Source organism: Numenius arquata, chromosome 10 (genome assembly GCF_964106895.1).
Source record: "Numenius arquata chromosome 10, bNumArq3.hap1.1, whole genome shotgun sequence".
Classification (NCBI taxonomy): domain Eukaryota; kingdom Metazoa; phylum Chordata; class Aves; order Charadriiformes; family Scolopacidae; genus Numenius; species Numenius arquata.
Window position 1 is genome coordinate 41,034,065 of NC_133585.1, and position 25,921 is coordinate 41,059,985.

A 25,921-nucleotide genomic window follows, 5' to 3' on the forward strand; every position below is an offset into this window, starting at 1 on the left:
TGGTGCCAGGCACACCTTGCTGCAGCCTCTCATTTATCACGGGAAGGCAGTGCCTTAGAGTATGCCTCGGTGGAGCCTGCCACCTTTTGCTGACTAATGTGGTGGCGGCTGCATTAAGGTAGCCAGTTGTGTCTGTGCTTTCCCATGGGACCTGAGGGCATGCTACATGTCATGAGTCATGGCTGAGGCCTTTGACATGAGTCACACACTCCCGATTTCCTGCTGCTGTCAGTGTGAGAAATCCTGTCTGCCCTCCTTTCCCCTTGCATCCTGCAGTGCCCAGGGCTCCCCACCGCAGCTTCATTTCATCATGCTGTGGCCAGAATCTTTTTATGGACCCACCCAAGAGTTGCAAGCAAGACCACCACAGCCTTCAGGGGGTTTAGGAGCAGGGTTTCTGATCTGCCCACAGTGCTCGGTAATGATGCTCTTGCTTCCAAGCAGAACTCACTGAACTGCCACTTTTAAGTGTCTTTCTCAATGTGTGTGTACGTGTATTTCTAACTGTCTCTTTCTTCTTTAGCTACCAGCTGAGATGTTATGTTCCAGTTATCTGAGAAATGGCCTGTTGTCAACAATGGAAAACAATTAAATTATCTGCCTGCATTTGATACTGATTTACAGCTGTTGTATCAAATGGATCCAGTAATGTTAGTGTTAAACCTGAGGGTATATTGCACTTCAGCAGCCAGAGAAGATCAGAGCTTGTTTCTGAAGCAAAGGAGCCCTTGTGACCCAGGAGTAATTTCAGGTGAACCCTAAATCTGGCTGATAAAACACTGAAGGAGGTGGAAGGAACGGTAAAGAACTTCACCCCAATCATTTTGAAGGCCCTTCAGTATCTGGGGGATCAGAATGGACAGTGTTAATGCTTCTTCTAAGTTTGTTACATTTTTTTAAATCAGCTGCTTCTTTCCAAGGCATTTTCCAAATACTTATTGACAATTTTCTTTTGCTTAAAATTGAATTTGAGAAATTTGAGCCAGCTTTAATACAATCCCTTCTCACTGTGGGTGGCTCAAAGGAGACGAATTCTGGCGCACACATGTTTTTGTGGGAAAGAACTCCAGATGGCTTGAGTTTCTAAACCATCTTGGCATATTGTATGTGCTATATGTCAGGCGAGAGCTCTTCTAAATCGGTTCAGCTTAAGGTTGCTGGAATGCTTTTGTGGACACTGGGTTGATGCAGAAGGCTTGGTCTCACTTATAAGTCTGAATAAGTCTCAATCACTTATTCAAAATCATGGTGAGGTGTTTTCCCCCATTGATTTGAGCAAAGCTCCAAACCCAGAAACTACTTTACAGTCCTTGAGTACAAGGGAGACCTCTGCTTTGCAAGATATTAGTGTCACATAACTAGAGTGACATAAGGAAAATCACGCCTTAAAGTCATAAGGAGAAAATATAAAAGGACCAACATATTATTTGTCAGCTGCTGGGGGGGGCAGGGATGGGGGGGAACCCATAGCCAGTACCCTCTGCATGTCTGATATATGGAGAAGGTGGAAAGGGTGACTTGGCTACTGCTGTTCTTATCAGTATTCCAGGTTTTCCTGCAGGTCTTGTGACAACTTGAGGATGTGCAGTCCTGGCAGTGTCACTGTACCACAAACGGGCCTGTGGTTAAGCCACACTGGCAGAGCAGACAGCTCTTCAGCTTTAAGAACAGCACATCTTGCTGCTGCAGAGCAGTTAAGTGATGCTGGCCTCTGCTGTAGATGACCATATAGCATGGAAGCAGTTTGGGGAATGGTCTCCTTCCAAAGATGGCTCTTGCATTTGCAGATGCCTTGCAAGGTGCCAGATCTGCTCTAGGGACCTCCAACTCCTTTGGCCTGGAGTGGGGCAAATGTACAGTTATCTTTCAGAAGAGCGTCCCAGGTTTCTTGGCAAAACCTGAGAGCTTTAACTTTATGGATGGCATGAAGTAGTGAAAGCTGATTTGTGAACAGGAAAAATTAAACAAAGGCTAGACCCCCAACCTGTGCGCAGTCACCATAGTTCAACACAAAAGCTACCTAGAAGGCATGCTCCAGTGATGATCCTTCTCCATAGACACCCTTCCTTTTCTTTTTAACCATAACAGGCTATGTTACTTGCAATCTTTCTCTTGTTCCACTCACGTAGGGTCCAGAACCAGCTCTACTGCCCAAATACCCTGGGGAGGGCAATGCAGATGCGCTCCCTTCTAGCTTTCCTCACCTCTTGCACACCATGTAAACAACTTCAAGGCCTGTAGAGATTTTATTCAGCTGGTTAAGGATAGGGAAAAACATAGCTCCCTACCTCCCTCCCTGCTTGCCACAAGTCCCCTCGCAGCTCATCACGAGTTAAAAATCAAATCCAGCTTGTCTGGAGCTAGACCACAGGCATATATAAGGCTTGGGAAGTGCTGCTTTCCTACTGTGCTATCCCAGTGAAAAGTGTTCCAGGGTATGTTCCATGTTGCAGAAGTTTGCAATGTGGTCATAGATGTAAAGTAAACAACAATGTCGTTAAGAAAAATAAATAATTAAAAGTGCCAGAGTTGACAGACCTCTAGAAAATAAGCACTTGAAGGGTCGGTAACCTGCGGTCTCTGCAACGAATTCCTACTGCAGCAGCTGCTATATCTTCCAGCTTCAGGGCAAGATCTTGCTGTTTGGGGCATGGTGTCACACAGGAGTGAGGGCAGGACTGTCCCAGGTGACATGGGTCTCACACTCTAGTTCAGTAAGAAAAGGTAAAAGGAGTGGCCTGGCAGGTGGAGGTGCAGCCTGGCAGTGTATAGCAGCAGGCAGCACACTGCTTTTTACTGCTTTCTTGCAAGCATGATGAATTTGGAGGAGAGATCAATGCTGCTGTCTGGTGAGCTGCAAAGAAGAGGAAAAGATGGACCTGGAATCACAAGTTTAGAGTAGCGGAGACCTCCGATGAGGAGCAAAGGCAAGCAGCTCCTTTGAAATGAGGCAATAAACTGAGGAGATGAGTTGGCCACCTGCAAACTTAAAAGGTATGGGGAGAGGTGCTGAAGTGAAATGAGTTCAAAATAACAAAGCCCCAGTTCTCCTGGTTAGTTAACAATTTGCTCTAGTTAAATCTCCACTGAGACATGAGAGAAACACAGGGATTGTCAGCTTGGGTCAGTGTTAATGAGGGACATAAAATGATGAGACATACTTTAAATCCCACTGAAGGGATCAGCAAACTCCTTTCATCACTTTGAGATAGTGCAAGAAGTTCTTTATAATTAACTTGATTTATAATTAACCTGAAATAGAGGTGCTTCCCTTTTAATGTAGGGAACGCTGAAATCAGGAAATCCTATGGGATAAAAATGCTGTAGTATCATGTGGCCACGCAACCCCAGCTGGCATCCAGGGTGGACTGGTCCTTCAGCTCTTCTTCCTGGCACAAACTTCCTGCTGAAGCAGTGTTTTGGGAGGCTCAGTGCCTGCAGGCTTTGGGAGGGCCTCTCAAACTCCTGCCAAATTGGACTGTGGTTCCAGAGTCATCCTTTGTCTTTCAGGAGCAGGCAAAGGACTTTTCTTGAGAGTCCGGCTCTATTCCTCTGTGGTCTCCAGACCAACCCTGAAGTTTCCCCTATGGACAGCATAGGGCTGGTAGATATCATGGTGGGAAAAGCATTGTTTTAGCCAGCCATGCAAGGTGCAGAAGGGTCCAGAGAAACTGTATGGAACAAAACTCTTTGGGGGCAGTTATGACTACTCAAGCAAAAAGGCAGAAACTTCTTGGATGAGACACTGACATCCTACAGGAGAAACAGGAAGAATCAGACACATCAACAGCAGTAGCAGAGAACTGCTTAAGCTAAAGTCCCTAGATATTCTAAGAGGTAGAAAACAGTCTTCTGTGTGTGTATATATATAATGTGTATATCTATTATGCTATAATAGCATAATATTTATGTTGCAAGAGTAACCAGGGGTTATTGCAGAGACCAGGATCCCATCCAGAATTCACACAAATATTCTCTAAAGACAGCGCAAGAGAAAGATGCTGTCTTTGCTTGATGAACTGAGAATGAACTTACAGAGACAAGAACAAATCTTCCCTAAAGAAAGTGCAAAAAAAACCCCTAACTTAAAGCAAACTGTACACTTTAGCTCACAGTAGAAAAGCGTGAGGAGTGTGTCTTGTCATTATTTCACCACTATAATCCTTGCACTAGTGAAAATGAATTGGAGCAGTTTTTCTCATCCCCTGGCCAGCCTAAGTGATTTGGGGGTATGTTCCCACTGGTGCTATTGTTGAAGCAGTGGTGCCCTCCCAGGGAAGCACGTGTACAGTCCTGCTCTGCTGGAGCTGAGGCTAGTTACAATCTCCAAAGGAGGAGAAAACTACTCTTTGCTCTTCCAGCAAGAAGTAGGGCCTCTTTCTCAGCTACAGCAAAGACTAATTTAGGATATGTAGCATCAACAACTATCGATGTGTGTAGGTTCAGTGCAAGACAAACCAGGCACAGACACTGAAGTGCCAGCAGCGCTGGCCTCTGCACCCTGTGTCACGCAGACTAGATAATATACCATAGTCCTTGAGTTAGCCAGCAGCAGAGGTGTGTTCTCAGACCTCCCAAAACCAGGGGTAAGCCATTTCTAACGACAGGAGTGACTAGCCAGGGATACGATCTGCCAAGGGCTAGGGTGTATTTTCTCTCATAGAAGATTAAAAAGAGTAACAATCAGCATGTTACATCCTTTTGGTATTCACATTTTTCTAAAGCAAATCTGGGGCATTTCTAGGGAGCTACAAGAAAATCAGACTGACCAGTTGTCTGACTTCAGTCTGTACAAATCAAGAAATGAATTAAAAGTTTGGGCATGGGACCTGGTGCTGAGCTGGGCCCTGTGCCCTCAAGCAAGCCTGCAAGGCCAGGTGCTGGGAGGGCAGCCTTAATTATCCCCACAGGGGAAAATCCATCTGGGCATCACCCTCTAAATGAGCAGGGGATGACTCCTCTCTCTGCTTCTGCAAGAGCTGCCTGGTGGGTGCAACACTCTTCACCAAAAGCATGTGAGAGAGCAGCAACTCCTGGAAATGGGAACATATACACTATGTGCACCCCAACTACTCTTTCTCAGGGTCTGTATATATTGCAACCCCTTGCTACAAGCCAGATAAAGCTAACTTGGGCTCTCGTCTGCATTCTATCTCCTGCCCAGGGTTTCTTCTCAGAACATCACCTGCTGGTCCTGGGTTGTAAGAACAGCTTGCATTGGGCAGCATATTTTCCCCCAAGGCCTTTGAAGCACACCTCAATCCTCTGCCTGCCTACTGTGAGTTTTATATTTTTCCTTAGACACAAAACTCCCATCCCAAGAAGCAGAGTGCTTTGGGGCCAAGTCTGTTCTCCGCGGGCAGTGCAAGGTGTCCTCTCCCTCCTGTTGTGCAGAGGGGCTGGGGTCACCCTTAATGGGGTGCGGCTGAGAAGCATGGCCTTTCCTTGGCCTCTTCCTCTCCAAACCCTCTGAAAGGGAGGAAACCCACTGGGGAATTTTCTCCCACTTCTTCCTGCTGGAGGCTGCAAAAGGTATGGTGTTCTTTCTTCTGCCTCCCCACCATTGGCTTTAATCCCAAGGAAGAATGGAGGGCAGTTGGGTACCTCAGCATTGTAGACTGAAAATAAACACTATACTGATTTCACAGCGCTTAAGACCGGGAGTGCTTTAAATCAGGGGTAGTACCTAAGGGTTTGTTGTGAAATCAACTAGGCTGCCAGTACAGAGCACTTGAGTAAAACAAACAGTGCAGTCTCCACAAATTATTAGAAAGGTATTTCCCTGTCTGAAGGAAAGGGTCAGATGAGGAGACCTCAAGCCAGAAAAGCAGCTCACAAGAAATGTACACTTCAGAAGGGGAGTCAGAGTGGCCAATGCTATGGCACTGCATGGCCATGGCACCACAACTTCCCTGCCAGCAGCTCTGACTCCAGAAACGTCACAGCACTGAAAGGAGGAGAGAAGTCTCCAGAGATTTCACAGAGCTGAGTGAAAAACAAATACAAAAACCCAACCAACCAAACAGAATTTGCTCAGCCTCTCACGTGGTGGGGAACAACTGCCCAGTAACTCAGGCGCACAGAAAGCAGGCACCCAAAGCCTGTCTATAACACGTGATCCCAGCTAACATCATGCTAGAGACTGGGGCAACCTTAAGGTGGAGTTACGTGGGCTTTCTCTGAACTATCCGTGGAGGGGCCCACTCTGGGTGGTGTTTGCTACCTGCACCATCTCTGCTCCTGCAGTTAACTCCCGACTCCATCACAGCTCCTGCACATGTGTAGGATGGCCAGGGAGTTAGTTGGAGGCCAGAGCATGTGTGGGACTTGCCCTGTAGTACTTTCAGTCAGCATTTTGCCCTCTTTTATACAACCCAGTCACAGGGCTCCAGTTCAGGCTTGTGACTATCTAGTTCAAATGCAGCTCAGCTTTGATTTACCCAAAGTCATATGGAATGCTGAAATGCCACATGAATGTTCAGAAATGGGTGTGGGGGAGATGTGGGGCAAAGGATGGTGCCAGGAGTCAGGATGATATAACAGCAAGCACGCTCTAATGAAGTTCCAGCAGCCTCCTGCAGAGCAGCATGTTTCCTCCTGCTACCTAGCCATAAATTCCCGTGCTGCTTCATAAGCTGCCCTGCACTGCCCTTCCTAAAGTTACCTGAGATAGGTATCTCACGGGCTAGTCATGGCTTAACCAACAAGTAGCATGCTGCATTCATATAGCAGCTCTGACTAAAGTTTTACAAGTGGGATTGTGAAGCTACATGTCATTAATGTCACTCCATGTATGAGGGAAACTGAGGCACGGAGACCTGAGAACCCTGCTAAAGCCAATCCAAAGCTACAAGTGGCACCCAGCTGATCCAGTCACACAGACCCACAAAACACCGCAGCTGCTCCCACCTTCATCTCCCTGAGAAGACCCTTGGCACAGTGATGCTGTGTGTTTTTAAGGGTATAATAAAGGGGAAAAGCAGGCGTTAGGGACTAGCTGGGAAAGCAGCCTCTTTTCTTGCTAGCTGCACTCAGCCCTGCCCGGCCTCTTCCTCTGCTAACAAAGCATTTCTCTTTTCCCTCTGGAGTCTTTTGCAACTGGAATGGAACCAGAGAGATCATGCTACTTTTCAAAAGCTGTAGCCTGAATCCTCACATCTAGCAGTGCCCCACACAAACAACCTTAACTTTCAAGCGCTTTTTAAATGCTGGCATAGACTATAACAAACCTTTGGCTTTCATTTAACTGCAAGTAGTGATGAGTTGTACCCAGGGGCTCCCATCAGTCCAGGCTCCTTGCAGACCTGAGGCTGGGCTGGTAGGATGTGTACACACATATTCTCAGAGGCAGTCACTTTGCAGCAGTAACATGAGGACTCCAAGCATGACTTTAGACAGGGATCACTTAACAAAAAGCAGCCACTTCACTGCGGGCACAGAGCCACACTCAGGCTCCCGGGATAAGAGCCAACATACACTGCATAGCGGCTAGAAGAGCTTACAGTAAGGATTTCTAGGATCACACAGAAGCAAACAATCACTAGCTTTTAATATCATACACATCCTGCCTGCAAGGAACAATATCGATAGACATCTCCCCCTGCCCACTTTAAATGGCTGGGAAAGCTCCAGCCCCGAACAGCTGCGATTGATCCCCTTCTTCAGCCCCCCCTCCATCATGTGATGGTCCTGCCCAAGTGATTTAAGCCGCGGGAGCTGCGCGCTGAGTCACGCTGGGCTGCGGAGTAGGGGCTCGGGGGCGTCCTGCTTGGTGGGGCTGGTGCCTGCAGCATGGAGCGAGTGAGTGCCTTCTTCGAGCCGGACTGGTGTGCCAAGCAGGACTAGGGTTTGGGTGTGTGTGGGTTTTGGGCTTGGTGCCAGAGGTAGGAGGAGGAAAGGATTAGCCGAGAGGAAATGCTAGATTGATATATGGCTGTGGGAGGAATAGTTAGGGCTGACCAGCCGTTTTTCTTCTCTTCTCTAGCATGTTGTCTAAGTGGGGAAGCTGTTCTAATGCATGTTTGTATCTTTCAGTACTCTAAGGGTTTGGGGACCATTTGCAACTCCACAGTTTGAATATCCTTTATACCTTTTTTCCTTCATCTTTGTATTTTCCTTCTGGAAAGATACATTTTGGGTACAGGGCTGGGCTAACTTAATGTAACAGTAGAGGAAAGCAGGACAGCAGTGTATTCGGACCTACCCCTACCCCCCTAACTTTCCTTTCCTCGAAAGACCCCCTGGGCTATGTTTCAGGCTCTGCTCCAGCACTGTGCTAGAAACAGAGCCAGAAAGCAGGATTACTGCCATGACGATAAGCAGTTTAGTGACCGGGGGAAACCTGACTTTAGCCATTTGTGCCATGGGCAGAGGCAGGGAGTAGGCACGAGGACAAGCGTGATTTCAGTTATGCCTGACCTCACCAAACAGCATCTTCCTCTTAGCTGAGGGAAGCTGGTGATGTTAAGTGCTATTTTGGGGGTGTGTGGCTGGGGGAGTGAATAACCTGGCTCTGAGGAAAGGATCAAGCCCTCTTCTCAGCAGCAGGAGCTTCCTGGGGGGGTGTGTGTGTTTGTTCTGCTGTACTGGGCTGCAGCCAAAAGTGGGCTCCACTGACCCCTCTCTCTGTGTGCAGGCTGCTTTAAGTCAAGACAAGAAACTTTTTCGTTGGCTTCTGTTGCTTGGAGACTCACCTAGGGAAGCGGGACAGACCTAGTGTTAGAAAAGCTTTGTAATCCTATGCTAATGGCTCTGGCCACTGCTGACTTGAAGGTGCAAGCTTGCTTGCAAGGGTGTCTTCTGTAGCAGCTGGTAAATCGGGGCCTATACCCTACTCTTGTTATACTGGTTTGAATCACCTCCTTGTCAGCTTATGTTGCTTAGTGGGGTGGGAGACCCCAAAGTGGGTGGTGGTAGTGGGCTGGCAGAGGGCTGAGACAGGCAGCCGGCCTGGCTCAACCCTTCCTCTAGCACGAAACCGCAAATGCGTTTGGGTCTGCCAGAGCTGGTTTTGCCTTGGCCTGAGCAGGGCTGGTAGGCTTGTCTTGGGACAGACTAATTCCTGTGGTTTGGCCCTGCAGGGACTGGTCGTTACTCAGCTGGACATCCAGCCTGGTGAGTGCATCAAGGTCAAAGGGAAGATCCTGTCTGATGCCAAAGGGTAAGTGAGGAGATGGCAAATGGGTTGATGTGGCAGCGGGGAAAGACTGAGCTCCTGCTTCGTCCGGTTTGTGAGCACTGGGTAGCTGGAGCTGCTGTGCAGGCACCTCCTCTGCACTGCCTCTCTGTTTCCCCAGGTTTGCTGTGAATGTAGGGAAGGACAGCAGCACCCTCATGCTGCATTTCAACCCTCGCTTCGACTGCCATGGGGATGTCAACACCATTGTGTGCAACTCGAAGGAGGATGGCATGTGGGGTGAGGAGGACAGGAAGGCTGACTTTCCCTTCCAGCATGGCGACAAGATCGAGGTGAGGCCCCAGGGATGTGTGAAAGGCCCTGGCACAGGCCACTCACGGACCCAGGGCACAGCTTTTTAATGCTGCCTTGTACCTCTGTGGTGGAGAAGGAGCAGGCGTGGAAAGGGGACTAAGCAAGAGGGGAAGAGCTTCACAGCTAAAGCCAACCTACTCTCTAGGCCTGCTCTGCTCAAGTCAGTGCCCAACAGATTTGCCTTCCTTTGCAAGCCACACGAGCAATTAAAACACTGACCTGAGATTCAGAATGGGTCTGTCTCATCCGTTCCTTGCAGAAGCTTGGAGCTGACCTTGGGGCAGAGCAAACAAGCTTCCTCCCCTCCATGCCTCTGCTGGGCAGGGAGGAGGCTGAGCTAGTGAGCATGGCCTTGACACCAGTGGCTACCTCATCTGTCCTGAACCCGGCTGGAGGGAGTGGGGAGCAAGGCTTGTGAGCTGCTGTGTGTTAGCCTTCCTTCTTGTGGCTCTCTACAGATTTGCATCTCCTTCAATGAAACGGAGGCAACGGTGAAGCTGCCTGAGGCAGAGTTCCAGTTCCCTAATCGGCTGGGCATGGAGAAAATTGAATACCTGGCTGTGGAGGGTGACTTCAAAGTCAAAGCCATTAAGTTCAACGACAAGCTATAGCTTGGTTTGTTTTGTTTTCTCCCCCCTGCATAGTGAAATAAACCCAAATTTGCAATGGCTGCTTCCTCCGCTGTTTTCTGCTCTAATTTGCTTGCTCCTGTGTGCGCTACAGGGGTGGGAAGGGGTATACATCCATCTATGTGCCTACCTACATTGCAGCCTTGCAGCTGGTACCGAGTTAGACCACATGCCAGGCAAAGCATGATTTACTGTGAATAAAGCTCCCTTGGCATTACTTGTGCTCCCTTTACCCTGTCTGCTGCAGTGAGTGGTCCCTGACTGCTTGGTTTCTGAACTCTGGGACTAGCCCCAGCCAGGAAAGCTCAAACAAGTGTATGTTGGGCATGCATTGTGCCATCTCTGACCAAGAAGTGCTGCTCATGTCCCCTTGCTGGGGATGGGAGACTGACGGGGAACAGGGCATGGCTTGTGCTCTTGCAAATAGCTTTGCTTTCCAAGAACACGCTCAGCAGTTGGGTGTATTGCAGGCTGGCACCGGTGTACTTAAAGGAGTAGAGCAGGCAAGTCAGGCTAACTGCACTTGCTGGGGAAAAGACATGGAAGGGAAAGGTGAAGCCTGACAGCAAGCTTAGGAGTGAGGTCTTGAGAGGATCCAGGCCCTGTGCTGCTTAAAGAATTGAGGTCTTTATACTGTCAGAGACCCAGTATCTTGTTGTACCATAAAGTCCAGTGGCTTAGGAACATGGCAGGTACGGGTGACAAGCCATGTAGCAGCCTGTGTGTCAGTGTCTGTAGCACTTGGCTGCTAAGCTCCAGATGCAACCTGAGGGCTGTATCAAACAAGGTTACTAGAGGTATTAAATCTGGAGTGCACCAAGCACAACTAGTTGAAGTTAGGCAGGCCAAAAAGAAAAAAAGCTTAGTAAACAGTCTCTTCTGCTTATAACCTTTTTTGCTCTGCTCATGCAATGCCTTGGAGTGTGTCTGCTACCGGTGTTCCCCAGCTGCCTGCTAACCATTCCTACCCAAGACAGGGCTTGAGGTGGGACTGCTGAAGCATTTGAAGACCTGATGAAAGGTAAAGAAGTCCTACCTGCTGTGGAGAGCTGGGAGCCTGGGCAGGCTGCCCAGGTTTGGGAGCTGGCTCTGTGACTGCTGAAGCTACAATAGGGCTGCCCCAGTACAGGTCAGCTGATAACTGGCTGTGCTGGCAAGGTCTTCCTTAGCCAAATGCTGCTGAAGTGGTGGAATTTGACTCCTGTTGGCTAATCTCTCTCAGCAGGGCTGTTCCAGACTAGGGCTGCATTTGCTGCTTCTTTGAACAGCTGAGCAGTTGGGCCAGCTGCTTGAGAAGGAGCAATACCACTCTGAAAAGAATTTCAGATATTTGAAGGCTTTTCATGGAGAGGCTGACAGGCTGCAAGCCTGTTGCCTTCTTGTCAGCACAATTGCTGCATGGCAGTAACACTGTCCGGATCTATACTGCAGCAGCTGTCCCAGAGCTGGGCAACCCCATGAGTAATCGGGGAATTTGCTTTGGGGGGTGGACCGTCCTGCTCTACTGATGTCCTTTTCTCTCTGCTGTCTGATAACCCTTGTTATGGAGGCCTCCTTGTGGCTCTGCCAGTAGGATGTGAGTTGTAGCTGTGTCTTGCCAGTCACCCTGTGGGCACAGACACAGTGATGTGGGTAGACGGGGCTCTTCTTTGTTCTCCAGAGCTGATGCAGCTAATGATAGCAAGGAACTTGGTATGCAAATAAGCAGGAGGCATTCTGGACACCTGTCCCTCTGGGGAGGTGTGTGTGTCTGGGGAACACCAAAGGGCTCTGCTGCAGTGTCAAAGTTCAGCAAGTTTTCACTACCCACCTGCTGGGAGGGCGGGAAGGGGTTGCTGTAACTTATCTCCTGTGAGGTGGTAGGACAAAGAAAGCAGGCACCCCTCATGGCATGTGCCTGGCCATGCTGCAAGACCACCTGATTTGACACTGACAGATAATGGTGGTGTAATTCCTATGCTGTGTTATTTACGGGGTAGGATGTTAGTTTTTAGTGGATAGGTTGTGTTTACTAGGCAAAGGATGAGATAAGTCTTGCTGATGCTTTGCCTTGTCAAATAAGTCTTGAGTTTTTTTGGTTTTGTGTTTGTGGTTTTTTTTTCCTTTGAAGGCTATTTGTAATTTGGGTGGGGATTTAGGGAAAAGAGGATGGGTTCTGTTGGTTCCCATGTCCAGTTTCTCACACGTGTTTCCTCCTCTATCCCTGTGTCACATTATCTGAAGGTAAGCTAAATGATGAAGTGTACAAGCACTTAAAAAGTACAAGGCTCTTGTGTTGCAGTTGCAGAGGCACAGGAGAGCTTACAGCTGGTCCCTTTGCTGTCCCGGTTCCTGGCTGCCCTGATTAGATGAGGTATATGTCTCTCAGCACTAAGAGTAAAGCTGATCTCGTTTTTGCTTGTTAAGCTGGCAGTCCTGATTTTTAGGTAGGTTAGCCACAATTGTTCCTAACTGCCATGTTCAGGGTACAAACAGTGCGTTCATGGGGAATACCGGCCTCTTCTACTTTCCACAGGAGTTAATTAGGCTTATCCTGCTCTCTAACACTGGCAGCTACCACTTAGATGACCACAAAACAGGAGAAAGGGTAGGAAGGAAGCATGCCTTTGCCAGCACTTCCTGCCTCTTGAGTTTTGTTCTCCCGTGTCCCAGAGCTATAAATACTCCTGTTCCTATAAGTGAGGCTGGTAAACAGGCAGGCTAAATGCAGAGTACCCTGGCTGGCTCCTGGAGTGATGGCAAGACTTCTCTTCTGCTAGAGCAATCAGGAAAGCAAGAGCGGTCTGCCCTGCTGCAGACAGAGGGTCACAGTGAATGTAAAAGCGAGGATTGTCCCTGCCAAGTATGCTCTCCTGGAAGGGTACGGTGAACTCAGCTGGTTGCTGTCTCTGGGAGGAGCAGCAAGCACCATAGCATGACCTAAGGGTGTGAGTTTTAGTTCTTTTTTATTTAAATGCTGCACAGTGTGCAGTCAGTCTTGCAGTCCAGCAATGTATCTCGACAGGAGCCAAGAGCCTGCAGGAAGAATCCGCCCTGTGGTTGCCTGAACACTGAGACAGGTGTGTGGGGGAAACAAGTCATCCCTGTTGAGAGGGCTGGATTTGCTGAATCCTGCAAGTTTGCTAATCTGTACTCAGCCTCCACCCCTGGCTATTCACCAGCAATCAAAGCTGCACCACTTTATTTCCTTACAGCATCATGGCGAGGAAAAATTGGACCTTGAAAACCCTGAAAAACAGCTGTGAGGCTTTGTGTTATAACATGGAGATTTAGACTGGATATTAGGAAAAATTTCTTCAGGGTTATCAAGCACTGGAACAGGCTGCTTAGGCAAGTGGTTGAGTCACTGTCCCTGGAGGTATTTAAAAGACAGGTAGATGTGGCACTTAGGGGCATAGCTTAGTGGTGGACTTAGTAGTCTTAGTTGGACTTGATCTTAAGGGTCTTTTCCAACCTAAATGATTTTAAGAACACAAGTTGAGTGATGTATGTTATCATCTCATCTCTAGGGAGAGGAGAACAAATTACTCAATTGCAGAAGAGACTAGTTTGGAAACAGTAAATGTGACAGAATTAAAATCTCATGCAGGACCTAAAAGAGGAGCGATGGCTAAGACAGGCCAGCAGCTTTGTCTTCTCAAAAAATAACTTCTCCCTGAGCAGTTCACATTAACTTCACTTGACAGAAATAGGCCATCCAACCAAGTGACTCTGTAGCTACACAAGCATGCTTGTGACACTGTTCAGTACAGCCTCAAAAGACAGTTGCAGGACACTGTGTGCCCAGAAACTCTGCATGGTGTAAGTATGTGCAGCATGGGGAAAGAGAACACTAGGGAAGGTGATGGGCGATCCAGGTTGTGGTGGGGCATGGGAAGCCAGCTGGGTCACTTTCCACTGGAATTTACAAGCAAAATGGTGCAAGACAGTTTCTTCCAAACAATAAACATAAGAAATTAACTGACATCTGTTGTACAAAATGGAAGGGTGACCGCTAGCCAGCTTTGCAAGAGCACTCGGTGTACTGCTGACAGTCATGTTCTTCCTTTGTCTCCTCACCTCCTGCTCCCTTGGCCCCAGTTTCAACATTTACAAACCAAAGGGAACTTCTGTCGCTTATTTTCAGAAAGCCAGCCTCAAAACATAAGCTGCATTAGCTGATAACTAGCCCCCCATTCTGGCGCAGAGCAGGGGAAACCTTAGCCACACCATTCTCCTTTCCTGTAGTGTGATGGGCCCTCTCTCTGAGGAGGCCCTTGTGGAAACCAAACCCCCAACGTGCCTGCTTTCCAACAAACTGGGACATTTTTCCCCCTCAATCTCAACCCAGTTGCCCCACAGTGCTAGCAGACAGGTGCAGGCTGCTGAGCCTTCCCACGCGAGGGAAAAAGTATATAAAAACATATATGCACTCACCTTGTCTCAGCAGGCTTCATGTTGAGTTGTGCATCTTCCTGCAAGTGCCTTGCGTGTGGGCTACGGGCGGGCTGCCCCCAAGCCCCGCTGTCCCTCGTTAGCCCTGATTACCCCACAGGTGCTAGCTGTAAAAACACACCTGGAGGAGTAGGCAGCAAGCTCTGCTGCCATTTTTGGAGGTTTTGGCGAGTGATGGGTGCTGAGGGGGGTCCTGGCATCCCCGCTGCTGCACAGCGCTCCCTTCAGCAAATGGCGGCCCTGCCTGGCCCCTTCCTAAGGTAAAATGGTGCCCATTGCAAAGCCAGCTTGGGGAGCCAAGAGAAGCTTCTGCAGAAAGCCAGTGTCTCCTGCAAAACCTCCTGCCATGGCTTCTGCTTTTCAGATGCTATCCTTTCTTAGCTTGCCTGGATCCTTTTTTTTTTTTAATCACAATCCTATTTTAGCTCAGCAAAACACCTGCGGAACAAGCTGTGCCAAAGCAGGTCCCTCATAAGCTGTTTCCTCAGTATTTGGTCATGCTTTCACCAGCTCTTACTCTCCTCGGCTGAATTATGTGTCTTTTGTTTTGTCTTTTTTTTTTTTCTGCATTTCAGTCCTAAAAAATCATTTAGTGCTGAAACGACCATGAATGAAAGTAGTACTGCTGGCTTTATTGTTTTATTTGAAGGCTATCCACTCACTGAGCAACCCCAGCAGAAAGACATGGTCTCAAGCTGCAAATCACAGAGGGAAAAAGCTGCCTGGCACAAATGTACCACATTTTCTTTACGGTGTAGTGGAAAAGGAGCCCTTTTTCCTAATCCCAAATTCCAAATCCCAATCCAGGCAGAGCTGTGCTGACACCCCCTGCTTGGCTGGTTCCGGCTCCCAGACATCATGCTACAGGCAAGGAGAAAGCAGATTTGTGCAAGCATTTTTAGCAGAAAAGCCAGAGTTACAGCTGGAGCGGCCGTGTTACTGTATGCACATAAACAACAGCATAAACTGCACGTGTATAAACATCTGGCAAGCACCCTCTGGACTACTTGGCACCATGAATTCAGCCTATTTCTGCAGTTTGTATTGAAGAGGGACAGCAAAGTCTGGCCAAACCAGGCAGGGAAGGACCGTCTCCTAGACTGAGACCACGCTGGCCACATAAATACGTTCAGTTGCACAACACAAACGGTATTTGTTCAGTGACACATTGCTAGAAAAGTCCTGTAATACAGGAGAGGTGTATGGCACTCGGTTGATGTGCAGAGGCACGAGCAGGAGTCCTGTAGGAACACAGCCAAACCATAACGCCATGCTACGGTCAGCACACATCCCCTCTCCGAGGGATATGAAGGAAGAAACAGCTTTTATGTGAATCAAGCCCAGATGTAAACACTGGCTTGGTGGACGGCTGAATGAGGCACACAGAAACCTGGGGGTCAGGTCTCCAGATACGCCCCTTGGTTGCTCATACCGATTTGAAGCACGAACTCTCCTATGAAAAGCTCGCTCTGTTTCCCATTTTGCAAATGACAAGTTACTGCTCATGGTAATATTCAGGATTCGTGTTGAGTGAGTATGAAATGCTATCCAGTTTGGTTTGCTTGCTTCTCCTAATTACCAGCCTAAATGATGAGGACAGCAGTTGAGTTGTAGAGATGATGGATTGGGCCTGACACATAAACTGCTTTGGGACTCTGTGTTTGACCGATTTTATTGGTAACCTTCATAAAAGATCTTGTGTATAAACTTACAACTGACAGACCCTACCACGTAAACATTCTTTACTAGATTTAGTCTTGAGGAAAGCATCTGATGTGAATTTCTTGTGACCATCAATTGCCCAGGGGCTCTGATTAAAAAAAAAAAAGCAAATTGTAAGTCAGATGACTAGATTTTTACAGCGCTTATGTCACGTGGCACGGCACAGCAGAGCGGACCGTAGGCGCAGCATGTTGCTACAAGCATGTGAGGACTTACCGAGAGCTAAGTTTAAAAGACCTGCTTCAATACCCTGGGCAATAGAGAACATCACGGCGCAAGGGCATGCCTCCATCTTTTCCTGTTCCCCCGTGCTGGGCCTGGGCACTGTGACAGCAGGGAAGTTTGATTACGTTCAAAGCCCAGGAAAAGTGCACCCCAGCACTCTAGTGCCATGGCTGCAGCCTGAGCAGGAGGCTGTGGAATAATGATTTATATCTGCCTTTTTCCTGAGAGGTCCCTCTGAAACTGTCTGGAAATTAAAAATAATAATTTAAGGAATGCTGACTCAGGAAAAAGGCTATACTTGTAACTGTGATGTACAAACACAATGTAACACAACAGGCAATGAGGCACCTTGTTGCTTTTGCACAACTTGCTTTTACTTTGAACTGGTAATGTACATCAAAAGTGTAACTGCTTTGTCCTTACTAGGGTTTTTCCTCAAGCCAGTGAAGTGTGACTGTGCCCTTCACCTTGTGCTAGGCACCGCCTGTAGCCAGCTCAGTGGGCCAGGAACCTGTCCCAGGATCCTTCCACAGTGAACGGACTTCTCCAGAGACTGCTTTGGAGATGGAGAAGGTGCTTGACTCAGGTACTCTGAACTGAACTGGGGAGGAGTCTCATCCACTGTCACCCACAGAGGGAGGCCAGTGCTGCTGTGCCCTCGGCAGGGTGGGAGGTAGGGTGTTTAGTTCCTATATCCCAAACAGATGTTTCAATTATAAAAATAAGGCTCATTTTTAGCAAAAATGTCCACCTGTTGAGAATCAGTGTTTGTTGCAAGATGTGTTCTGAATCCTTTGTTTTTAACGCGCTGTAATGTTTAGCCCCTGCTCTGGAGTGCTCAAGACACTGCATTTTGGGGAAGGGGTAACAATGCAAATAATGCTCACTGTATCTGGCTTATGGCTTTCTCCATTGCAGCCACATAACAACAGGTTCAGATCTAAAAATTTCATGTAGCCACACCCAAAATTCAGATTTGTTTCAGTAAGTTTACAAGGACTACAAAATAAGTGTAAAATTCTGTCTGTGGTATTTCTGTCCCATGAAATCATGTCATCCCTCTGGGAAATGAGTTTCCATTATACTCCAGTTTTAAAACACAAGAGAAAAGCAAGGTGGGATAAGGAGCAATTAATAGGTTCCCTTTTTGCCAAAGGCACTGAGAAATAAATCTACTGCCTTGGCCAATGTTTAATTACTTTTAAATACATGTCAAGATGTGCTACTACTAATCTCAGCACACCTTGCAATTTTTGAAGTTAGTTGTGCAGTTTCCCCAATGATAAACTTACCAAAGCTTACCACAGAAATATGGGCTTTTGCTCATTTTCCACTTGAAGATCTAAGCTGTTATAAAAATGTAAGTAACTACTATCACTTGCCTCATTAGCTGATGCTTGCGTGCACAGTGGGAGCACACATAAGGACTTTCATCATCAACCCCCAAACTTGCTGGAGCGCAGAGTCGTGCCAACCATCAGAATTTCCTGTAAACCACCATGAACCCTTAACCTCCAATTTTTTAGCTGGAAACCCAACAAAAGAAACTGTTTTACACACTCTTTAGTAAAGCCTTATATCCCACCACCACAAGGCTGGCTGACTGCCTGCCACTTGGAAACACTTGACTTGCAGCCTAGTGCCAGGATGCAGAGTCATGTTGCCGTCAGTTGCGTATCCCTTGTGGGTGAAGGTGGTCAGACCTCAAAGCCTGAGCAGCCCAAGGTGCTCCCCCCTGAAGCCAGTGCTGGTTCCCAGAGCAAACGGGCAGACCCTCTTTGGATGGGAGGCTCTTCCTGACCTGAGGGTAGACTGCAGGACTTTCTTTTCCAGGAAAGGACTTACTACATGGAAAATGCACTACTGGCCAGTGTCAGGCTGTTCACAGAGGGCTGCCAGATTTGCCAAGTCTTTTTGATTTGTTTTGGTAAGCGTAGGATGGAAGGGTGGCTGCAAAAAAAAAAATCTAAATTAAAACAACTTTTAAATGTAATAAACTAAACTGAAGTCCTGTGTAAGATTTTTTTAAGGACAAATTAAATATTTTGATTGGCTTGAAACAGCTCCCCCCACTGTTTTCCTGAAACTCTGCTCAAACAATTATTCTTGAGTGACCCCCAAAATTACTTTTCCCTCCAATTTTGTTATTGATTCAGCTATTGAGGCATAAAAATCAGTTCCCCTGCTTAGGGTTCTCATGAAATGCTGCTGAAGCACTGAACAGCACTGAACAGCATTGAAGCTCACAATTAATGAAAAGGATATGTTTGCTGTCATCACAAGTAATTGGCTTGCTTCTTCTAAAAGCATTATAAAACCAGGTAGATTTTCTTTTGTGTATTGGAGAATTGATGCTTGGTATGACAGAAGGGCATTGGCATTTTCTTCAGTCTGCCAAGCTCCCTGTGGAAGAGCTATGATGTGAGCTATTATAAAAATGGGGCTTTAAAACCAGCACTGAAAGCAATGAATATTGTAATTTTCAGTCACATACTAGAGTTGAAATTCAAAATGGATGGTCTTAAAAAATACAGGCCTAAAATCTCTGCTCTGGTCCTGGTGGAAAGATAGGATGGGGTGACCAATGCAACACCCTGGAGAAAGGAGAAGCTTGAATCGCTGCTGCAGCAGGAAATCACTGCAAGGTTAGAAGAGAGGTGACCCGATTCTGGCTCATCAGCCACTGTGGTAATCTGTTGGTGTAGCTTCTAGCTGTTTTGTTTAAATGGCGATGCAGCTCGTTAAAGAGGAAAGCACATTCCATAGAGAAAAAGGGAGTCTGCCTCAATCTGCTTTGCTGACTGCAAAATGGCAGCAATCCTCCAGCACCTGGTAAGTTGATACAGTAAAGTTTAGTCAGGCAAATTTAGTTACCTCGGGTTGTCCTGACTAGGAAATAATCCAATAGTCTTTATGGTAGGCTCTTGTCTACCTCACCACGGCGCACAACATTACCATTACATCTGCATGATTTCTGTGGGCAGGAAGAGAATATTGGATTTCAAGTTAATGCCTCGTCTTGCTTGTAAAATAATTTCTGATGAAGTGGGCTCAGACAAATGAGGTATTGCTGTATGAAAAAAGTCCTAGTGTACATGATCCCTTCAGAAAAACAGGCCTATAAAATCGTGTTAGAGATTCTTCTCACATCTCATGGAAATGCATTCAGGCTGCAACAGTAACACAGATCACGAGTTAGATTATTCAAAACAACGACAGACTCCCCCCCAGCTCCTGCAGTGAGTCCAGACCTGAGTTCATTACTTCATGCTAACTTGGACTCCTGAGATGCAGGTTCTCATAAAAGCATGTTTAAACTCCAGAATCAGATCCAGAAGAGGAAAGATTGCATTTTCCTGGTCAAAATCTTGTTCACAATATATCTCCTTAATGGTGTATTTAGCATGTGTTGAAACAAGTTGAAGCTTCTCCTGGTAGCCTTTTATTATATTAAAAAACAACAACAACAGCAACAAAAACACGAAGAGATGTTCCAAGCTAATGCATAACTATCTTTGGGGTTCCCTCTTTTTGTTAAGGTTTTCACAAAATACAAAATTAAATGTTTTTTCTACATACAGAACAAAGTAGAATCAAGTAACTGATTAGAGTATGTACAAAAACTTACACATTCTGTCTTGTTCTTTAAAAAATATAAATATCAATAATGTTCAGTAGAATGGGTTGGTTTTATTTTTAAGGCTTCATTCTTTTAGATCCTTCATTATTTAATGAGGTGCCAGGTAGGCAGGAAAGGGAGGGAAGAGAGGAGGCCATGTTTTTTATTAAAGGTAATGTGTTTAATTCTCCTGAGACTCTTCCTCATCTCTGGCAGGAGGAGATTTCCCTCCACATTGATTTCGGTTTCCAGGAAGCAAAGGTGGAAGGAAAAGAAAATAAAACCTTTATTATTGCTATTTTTTTTCCTTCATTAAAATCTTGTTTTAAACTTGTCTCCATTCATTGTCTTTGTAGAGAACCATCTGCCAAGTACTTGGATTAAAAAGACTCAAGCAGGAGGACTTTATCCCAGGTCCACCTGGGAAAGGTTAGAGTGAGGAAGAGACTGCTGGAGGTGTTTTACCACTGACCCCAGCGGAGGTAGCAAGTGCTGCAGTGAGGGCAGCTGCTGCTGTTGCATCCCTGGGCGTGAAGTCTGTGGGGAGGCTTTCCATCAGGCACTTGAGCTGCTCCTGACCCAGTTTGATTTTATCGTCTAGCTCTCGCTGCTCTATGAGGAGCGCGGACTTCATCTTTACAAAGTGCTGGTAATCCTGGAGCTGTTCCTCAGAGAGGTAGTTGCCCAGGATCTCCAAGACCACCCGTTCTCGACGGTCAAGGTTTTCCTTCAGTTCCCGGGCATCTTCGTGCTGGCCAGCCAGCAGTTTCCTCTTCTCGTTCAGCGAACTCTGCATAAACCAGAGAGAGCACTTCAGTATCAGCAGCACCAAACTCACTGAGGACCCCTCTCCTTCCTCCCAACACCATGTTTGACACCTCTGGGGGAGGCGCCTCTGGGCTGCTAAGCACCCAGACACACAGCCAAAAGCCTGGGGGAGGCGGATGAGTTCCTCATCACAGGTTGAATGGGAATCCCACTGAGTCAGACTCTGAATGTCCTAGTCAACAGGGGGCAGAAAGTGCTCCAAGAAAGTCAGTAAAACTTGCTTGAAAGCAACAACTACCAGGAAAATCTGATCTCTCACAACCACCCAAAGAATGTTAAAATGTGCAATAGGCAGTGGGTTGGTCCACAATGCACAGCGCCATACAGCCTCTCCTCCAGCCGTGGGTCACTCACAGACATGCTGTCCTGAACATGGCCACTCTGTTTCAAAACAAAAGCTGCAGGATCTGACGCATTTACACAAACCGGGACCAAGATTCCCAGGGACAGAACCGTGTTTGCTACTGCTGATGTGTAAGTGTGAGGACACCTGCCTTCCTGTGAGCCTTTGGAGGTCCCAGCTTATACAAGCATGTTCTTGTGACTGCTGCTGTCCTACGCCCTGAAAAGGGCCAAAACGCTGTGGCTGTGCAGATACGTACCCGCTCTTCACTGTTGGCATTTTCCCCCAGGCTACTCAGAACGTTCTCTACACGGGCCAGGCGTCCCGAGAGGGAGAGCAAGAGGTTCACCACCTTATCCAAATCGCCAATGAACATCTTGTACTTGTCAAACTCGTTAGGTTTGCATAGCTTGCTGATCAACAGCTCCACCTCCTCTCCGAGAGCATTATTCATCTTAATGTCTGCAAGCAGGCCCTCCTTGGCTTCCTTCAGGATTTCCAGTTTCTGGGTCAAGCTCCCAATGAGCTCAGCCTGTCAGAAGGGAAACACATTGCCACATCATCCGTTACCATGATCACCCTGGTCATATGGATGATGAAAACAAGAGGATATGGATGATGACAACAAGAGGATATGGGTACAGTTCCTGAGGAGCAGGGTCAAGTCAGCAAGAGCTGACAAAGACAACCTTAAGGAGGAAACAGAGAAAACTCCAAAGTTCCACATCTAGGTGATAATCTGAGTACCCAATCAGATTGCATGATGATATATTTGTTCTACTGTCAATGAACATTTATAAAAGAGACATATGATTTGGTGTACCATATTCTGATACCCGGCTACCTACACCTGAAAGATGTAGGTTCTTTAAAGTCTCTGAGTGAAAATAGCTACAGCCACATCTCCAGCCTATTTCTCCATTCCTTGCCCAAGCCTGAAATTTCTTGTTTGGATGATGTATTTTTTATGACTGAGAACTGTATAAAACAACTGGCAGAAAAATGAATTTAAGCTGTATTAATGGCATGACAGGAGGCTGAGCTGACACTTACTGGTTACATATGGATTAGTAAGAAAGATGAATTGCTACATATTTCCCCCTCCTATAGTACCCTGAACCTACTGACTGCTTCCTACTTGGCCGCCTCAGTCTTGAGCTGCAAGCGTCAAACTCAACCGTGACCAAAACTCCCTGCCTGTGTAGGCACTGCCTCACGCAGAGGCATCAAGTGAGCATTTACACCAACGATGCTCTCAATTTACTTAGTGACTGAGCTAAGACATGGACAGCACACACCCATTTTGTGAAAATGCTGGCAACTGTTTCATTGCTGAAGAAAAGGAGGCCCCCAGGGTTCAGTTTCTCCAGAAACAGCAGTGCTGCACATGTGCTGGAGATCCTAATTTCTGTTAGGATTTAGGGGAAAGACATATGCAAGAGCAGAAGTCTATGGCCTGGGGCTTGAATTCTTGCTCCCATTTACTCTGAACTGAGAGCATGGAGAGCAGGAAAAGCTCTTCATACAAGGGTTGGGTATTTTTGGTCTCTTCAGTTTATGCCCTGCTGAGGCACCATTACATGTATGTTAATCTGCTCTGCATGTAAACTCTGCAGGATGAAACAGAATAAATCACAAGGTTGCCTGAAAATATTCTCTCTAAATCTTCTTTCCATCAAAACTGATGGTCAATTCAAGTGGGAAAGCAGTCTACTTCAACGGAGAAAGGATCTGCAAACCCAGGTCAGGCTGGGGGTTGCTCTGAATTGGCCCTTATCCCCAGGGGTGGCCTGTCAGGGTGGGATTTAAAAGGCTGGTTTCACAGCAGAGAAGTCACCAGCACTGTTTAGCCAGACACCACTAGATGGTACACTTTGCGTGCATCCTCTGGAGCACACGGTTTTGTGGCTGCATTACAGCCTACTGTCAGCTTCCACATACACGCAAAAGCTGAATAAAATGCCGGTAATACTCTCTTAAAACAAGCGTCAGCCATCAGGCTTATGCTGGAATGGCTGCTAAGTCACCCTGCTTGTTAGCAGTGTAGTTCAGGGGGAGAGGAGAGCAAAGGTGTTACTAAATCCCATCTGCTAGAGTAAAGGACAACCAAAACTCCTTTACTTGGATTCTCCCCTCAGTCGGACAGGCAGCACCCAGAGACAAGAACCAACACTTGCCCTTCCCTGTGCCTATGATGCTAATGCCACCTTCAAAAGAAAGATCCGAGGTCATTACCAGTTGGTTGCTGGACCAAATCCTGAGGAGCAAAAGAAGGGATCTGTTTTCAATTATTAGCATGCCAGGGGAAAAAACCCTATAGCAGGACTCTATGGGCTGGACATGAAGCCCAGCATTAACCTCAACAGGTTTTCAGGAGGAGCGAGCTGCTCATGACTGGCAGTTGCTCCTCCCTGCTCTGGGAGCTTTGCTCAAGGTGCAGACCTGCCCTCCAACTGCAGCAGGAGGCTACGGGACTGCTGGGAGTGACGCACCTTTGCTCTGAAGGGACTTCGAAATACTTTGTGTTCATTAATCAGTGACTCTCCTGCAATCCCAAATGCCAACCAATATAGCTCCTCTGCATACTTACAATGGAAATGAGCTTGGTTTATCCAAATGACCTCTCAGAGTAGCAGCCTTCTCAGATAATGCCTATGCAAATGTTCTTTCACACAGACCGTGAACAAACATGCCAGGCAGATATTGCTGTCTGGGCCTAATCACTCCCATCTATTTCTGTTTTTCCATGCAAATGTAACCTTTGAGGCCTGGGACTTGTCCTCCATGGCAGGCTCACATCTACTTGCAAGCCTGTCAAATGCTTGCAACATGTCCACCGACTCCTTGGAGCAGCACCCTCGTCTTATTTAATCATTCCTTACCTTTCGCGATGGAATAAAGCAGGCAAACAGTTTTTAAGAACCCCAAGAAGCGATCGAATGCTACAGACATGGCAGGGGTTGCAATTACCTTTGAAGCTGGGTGCTCTATAACCAATGGCTTGGGACAGATAATTAAAGCAACAGACAAAGGCCTTAGGCAAATGCTTTTGATTAGCAACACATGCATGATCTATCTGTGTAAACCTTCTACCCAGAATTGCTGTAGGACCACAGAAATAACAGATGGCAGGCACAGGGAGTGTCTCTAACCTATTCCATTGGCATGGTGTGACAGCTCCTGAAGACTTGACAGGGTCCTACCTGCACCCCAAACGCTCCACAAAATAGGGCTAATCTACTCACTTAGTACTTATAATTTGTGTTACAGAGCACTTTGATGGAGGTCCCATTCTAGCTGTCATTGTATTAAAGCCTGGTAGGGAGCAGATTTTGCTTAGCAGATAAAAGCTGAGAACAGAAACAATAAGGATTGCCTTAGAAGATTCTGTGATTATGAAAAAGATTGCCTTACTATGAAAAGATTGCCTTATTATGAAAAAGAGGGGTGAGCTCTCTCCAAGTCAGGGTTGCAGGACAAATTGCATCCTCACGAACATCACTCAGCCTCACATCTTCTCTCTGCTTTTTTACACTTGGCATGGGTTTGAGGACCCAGACAGAAAATGTGGAGTTGTGCTAGAAAATACATTAATTCTCTACGCTTTGACAGAGAGGCTGAGTTTGGGAGCCTTTCTTTAAATCCATGCCTGATTTCAGTGCAGGAAGAATTAAGTACTATATTTACAGCAAATGGGATTTGCCCAAATATTTGTATCCTTAAGTATGTTTAAACTCCGCTGTTGTACAAACAGCATGAAATACGGGCTGTGTTACTCTGTCCAGTGCAATGTAGGATGTTTTAAATCTACAGGCAGGCTGGCACAGCTGCTTTTGACACGAAGGTCGTAGGTGTGTGAAGAGAGGCACAGACAGGCAAGTACCTGCCTGTGGCTCCTTGGGATTTGTGAGCTTCACAACATGTCTGTAATTACCACGTAACCAATGTGAGACAACCACAGGGGCAAATTAAAAGGCCCTGCAAAAGCCCCAGCAGACAGAGCACTCAAGCCCGCAGCAAGAACTGCAAGGGCTGTTCCTCAGTGAAATGTAGCTGCAACAAGAGAGGAAAACGTTTCCTCCTCTCCTGCCCTGCTCTCCTCCCACCCAAGTCATCACATCGAGGTTGTGCTGACTGAGCTGCTGAGGCACACGTGGCTTTCAGCACGTCAGTGAAACTATAAAGCATGGGGGGAAAAGAGTAACCAATGTTTCTTTGGAGGCAGTGAGTGCAGACAGCAGGTAGAATGGGTAAATTGGCTTCACTGAAGAAGAAAATCCTAGGGCGAAACCTCATGCTCTCAGACAGAACAGTCACTAGCTGCACTCTGTTCCTGTTTCTAACCTGAGCTGTCCTTGCTCGAGTCACTTCACCTCTCCATTTTCCTCCCTTGTTACGGGACAGGCACAGCCTCTTACAACCTGTATGCTTGGCATCTGGGGTACTGCAGGCCCGCTTCAGGGTTATGCAAGATTTGTATTCACATTTGCAGAGAGTACTCAGATTAGATCTTTCTCATTCAATCTGTGTCACGCTAACGGAGCGTCCTTCAGAGCTAGGCTAAATGCACCCAGCCCCCATGCAACTTGGGACTGCCAAAAGCTCACATCAAATAGAATGCACTTTACTTT

The 25,921-nt window shown here is 47.0% G+C and overlaps 2 protein-coding genes across 3 annotated transcripts in view; one reads left to right on the forward strand and one right to left on the reverse strand.

Moving 5' to 3' along the window:
• Positions 1-1,495: 1,495 nt before the first annotated feature.
• Positions 1,496-10,350, forward strand: LOC141469407 (16 kDa beta-galactoside-binding lectin). Of its 2 annotated transcripts, none has more exons than XM_074154931.1 (4): positions 1,496-1,504; positions 9,081-9,160; positions 9,297-9,468; positions 9,949-10,344. In XM_074154931.1, the coding sequence occupies exons 1-4, from the start codon at positions 1,496-1,498 to the stop codon at positions 10,099-10,101; spliced, it is 414 nt and encodes a 137-aa protein (XP_074011032.1). In that variant the 3' UTR covers positions 10,102-10,344. The 2 variants fall into 2 exon arrangements, with proteins under 2 accessions (XP_074011032.1, XP_074011031.1); XM_074154930.1 differs by lacking the exon at positions 1,496-1,504 and adding an exon at positions 7,705-7,800 and having other exon boundaries at positions 9,949-10,350.
• Positions 10,351-19,921: 9,571 nt separating this feature from the next.
• Positions 19,922-25,921, reverse strand: part of SHROOM3 (shroom family member 3) — a 150,294-nt gene continuing 144,294 nt past the window's right edge. The window contains exons 10-11 of the mRNA XM_074154614.1: positions 21,550-21,822; positions 19,922-20,909 (exon numbers count right to left, since the gene is read on the reverse strand). Of these exons, the coding sequence (XP_074010715.1) occupies positions 20,550-20,909; positions 21,550-21,822 (633 nt within the window). The 3' untranslated portion in view covers positions 19,922-20,549. The remainder of the gene's footprint in view (positions 20,910-21,549; positions 21,823-25,921) is intronic.

Coding starts and splice junctions, on each gene's coding strand:
- LOC141469407 (XM_074154931.1), top strand. Junction 9,161..9,296: donor ATCCTGTCTGATGCCAAAGG/GTAAGTGAGGAG, acceptor CTGTTTCCCCAG/GTTTGCTGTGAATGTAGGGA. Junction 9,469..9,948: donor AGCATGGCGACAAGATCGAG/GTGAGGCCCCAG, acceptor GGCTCTCTACAG/ATTTGCATCTCCTTCAATGA.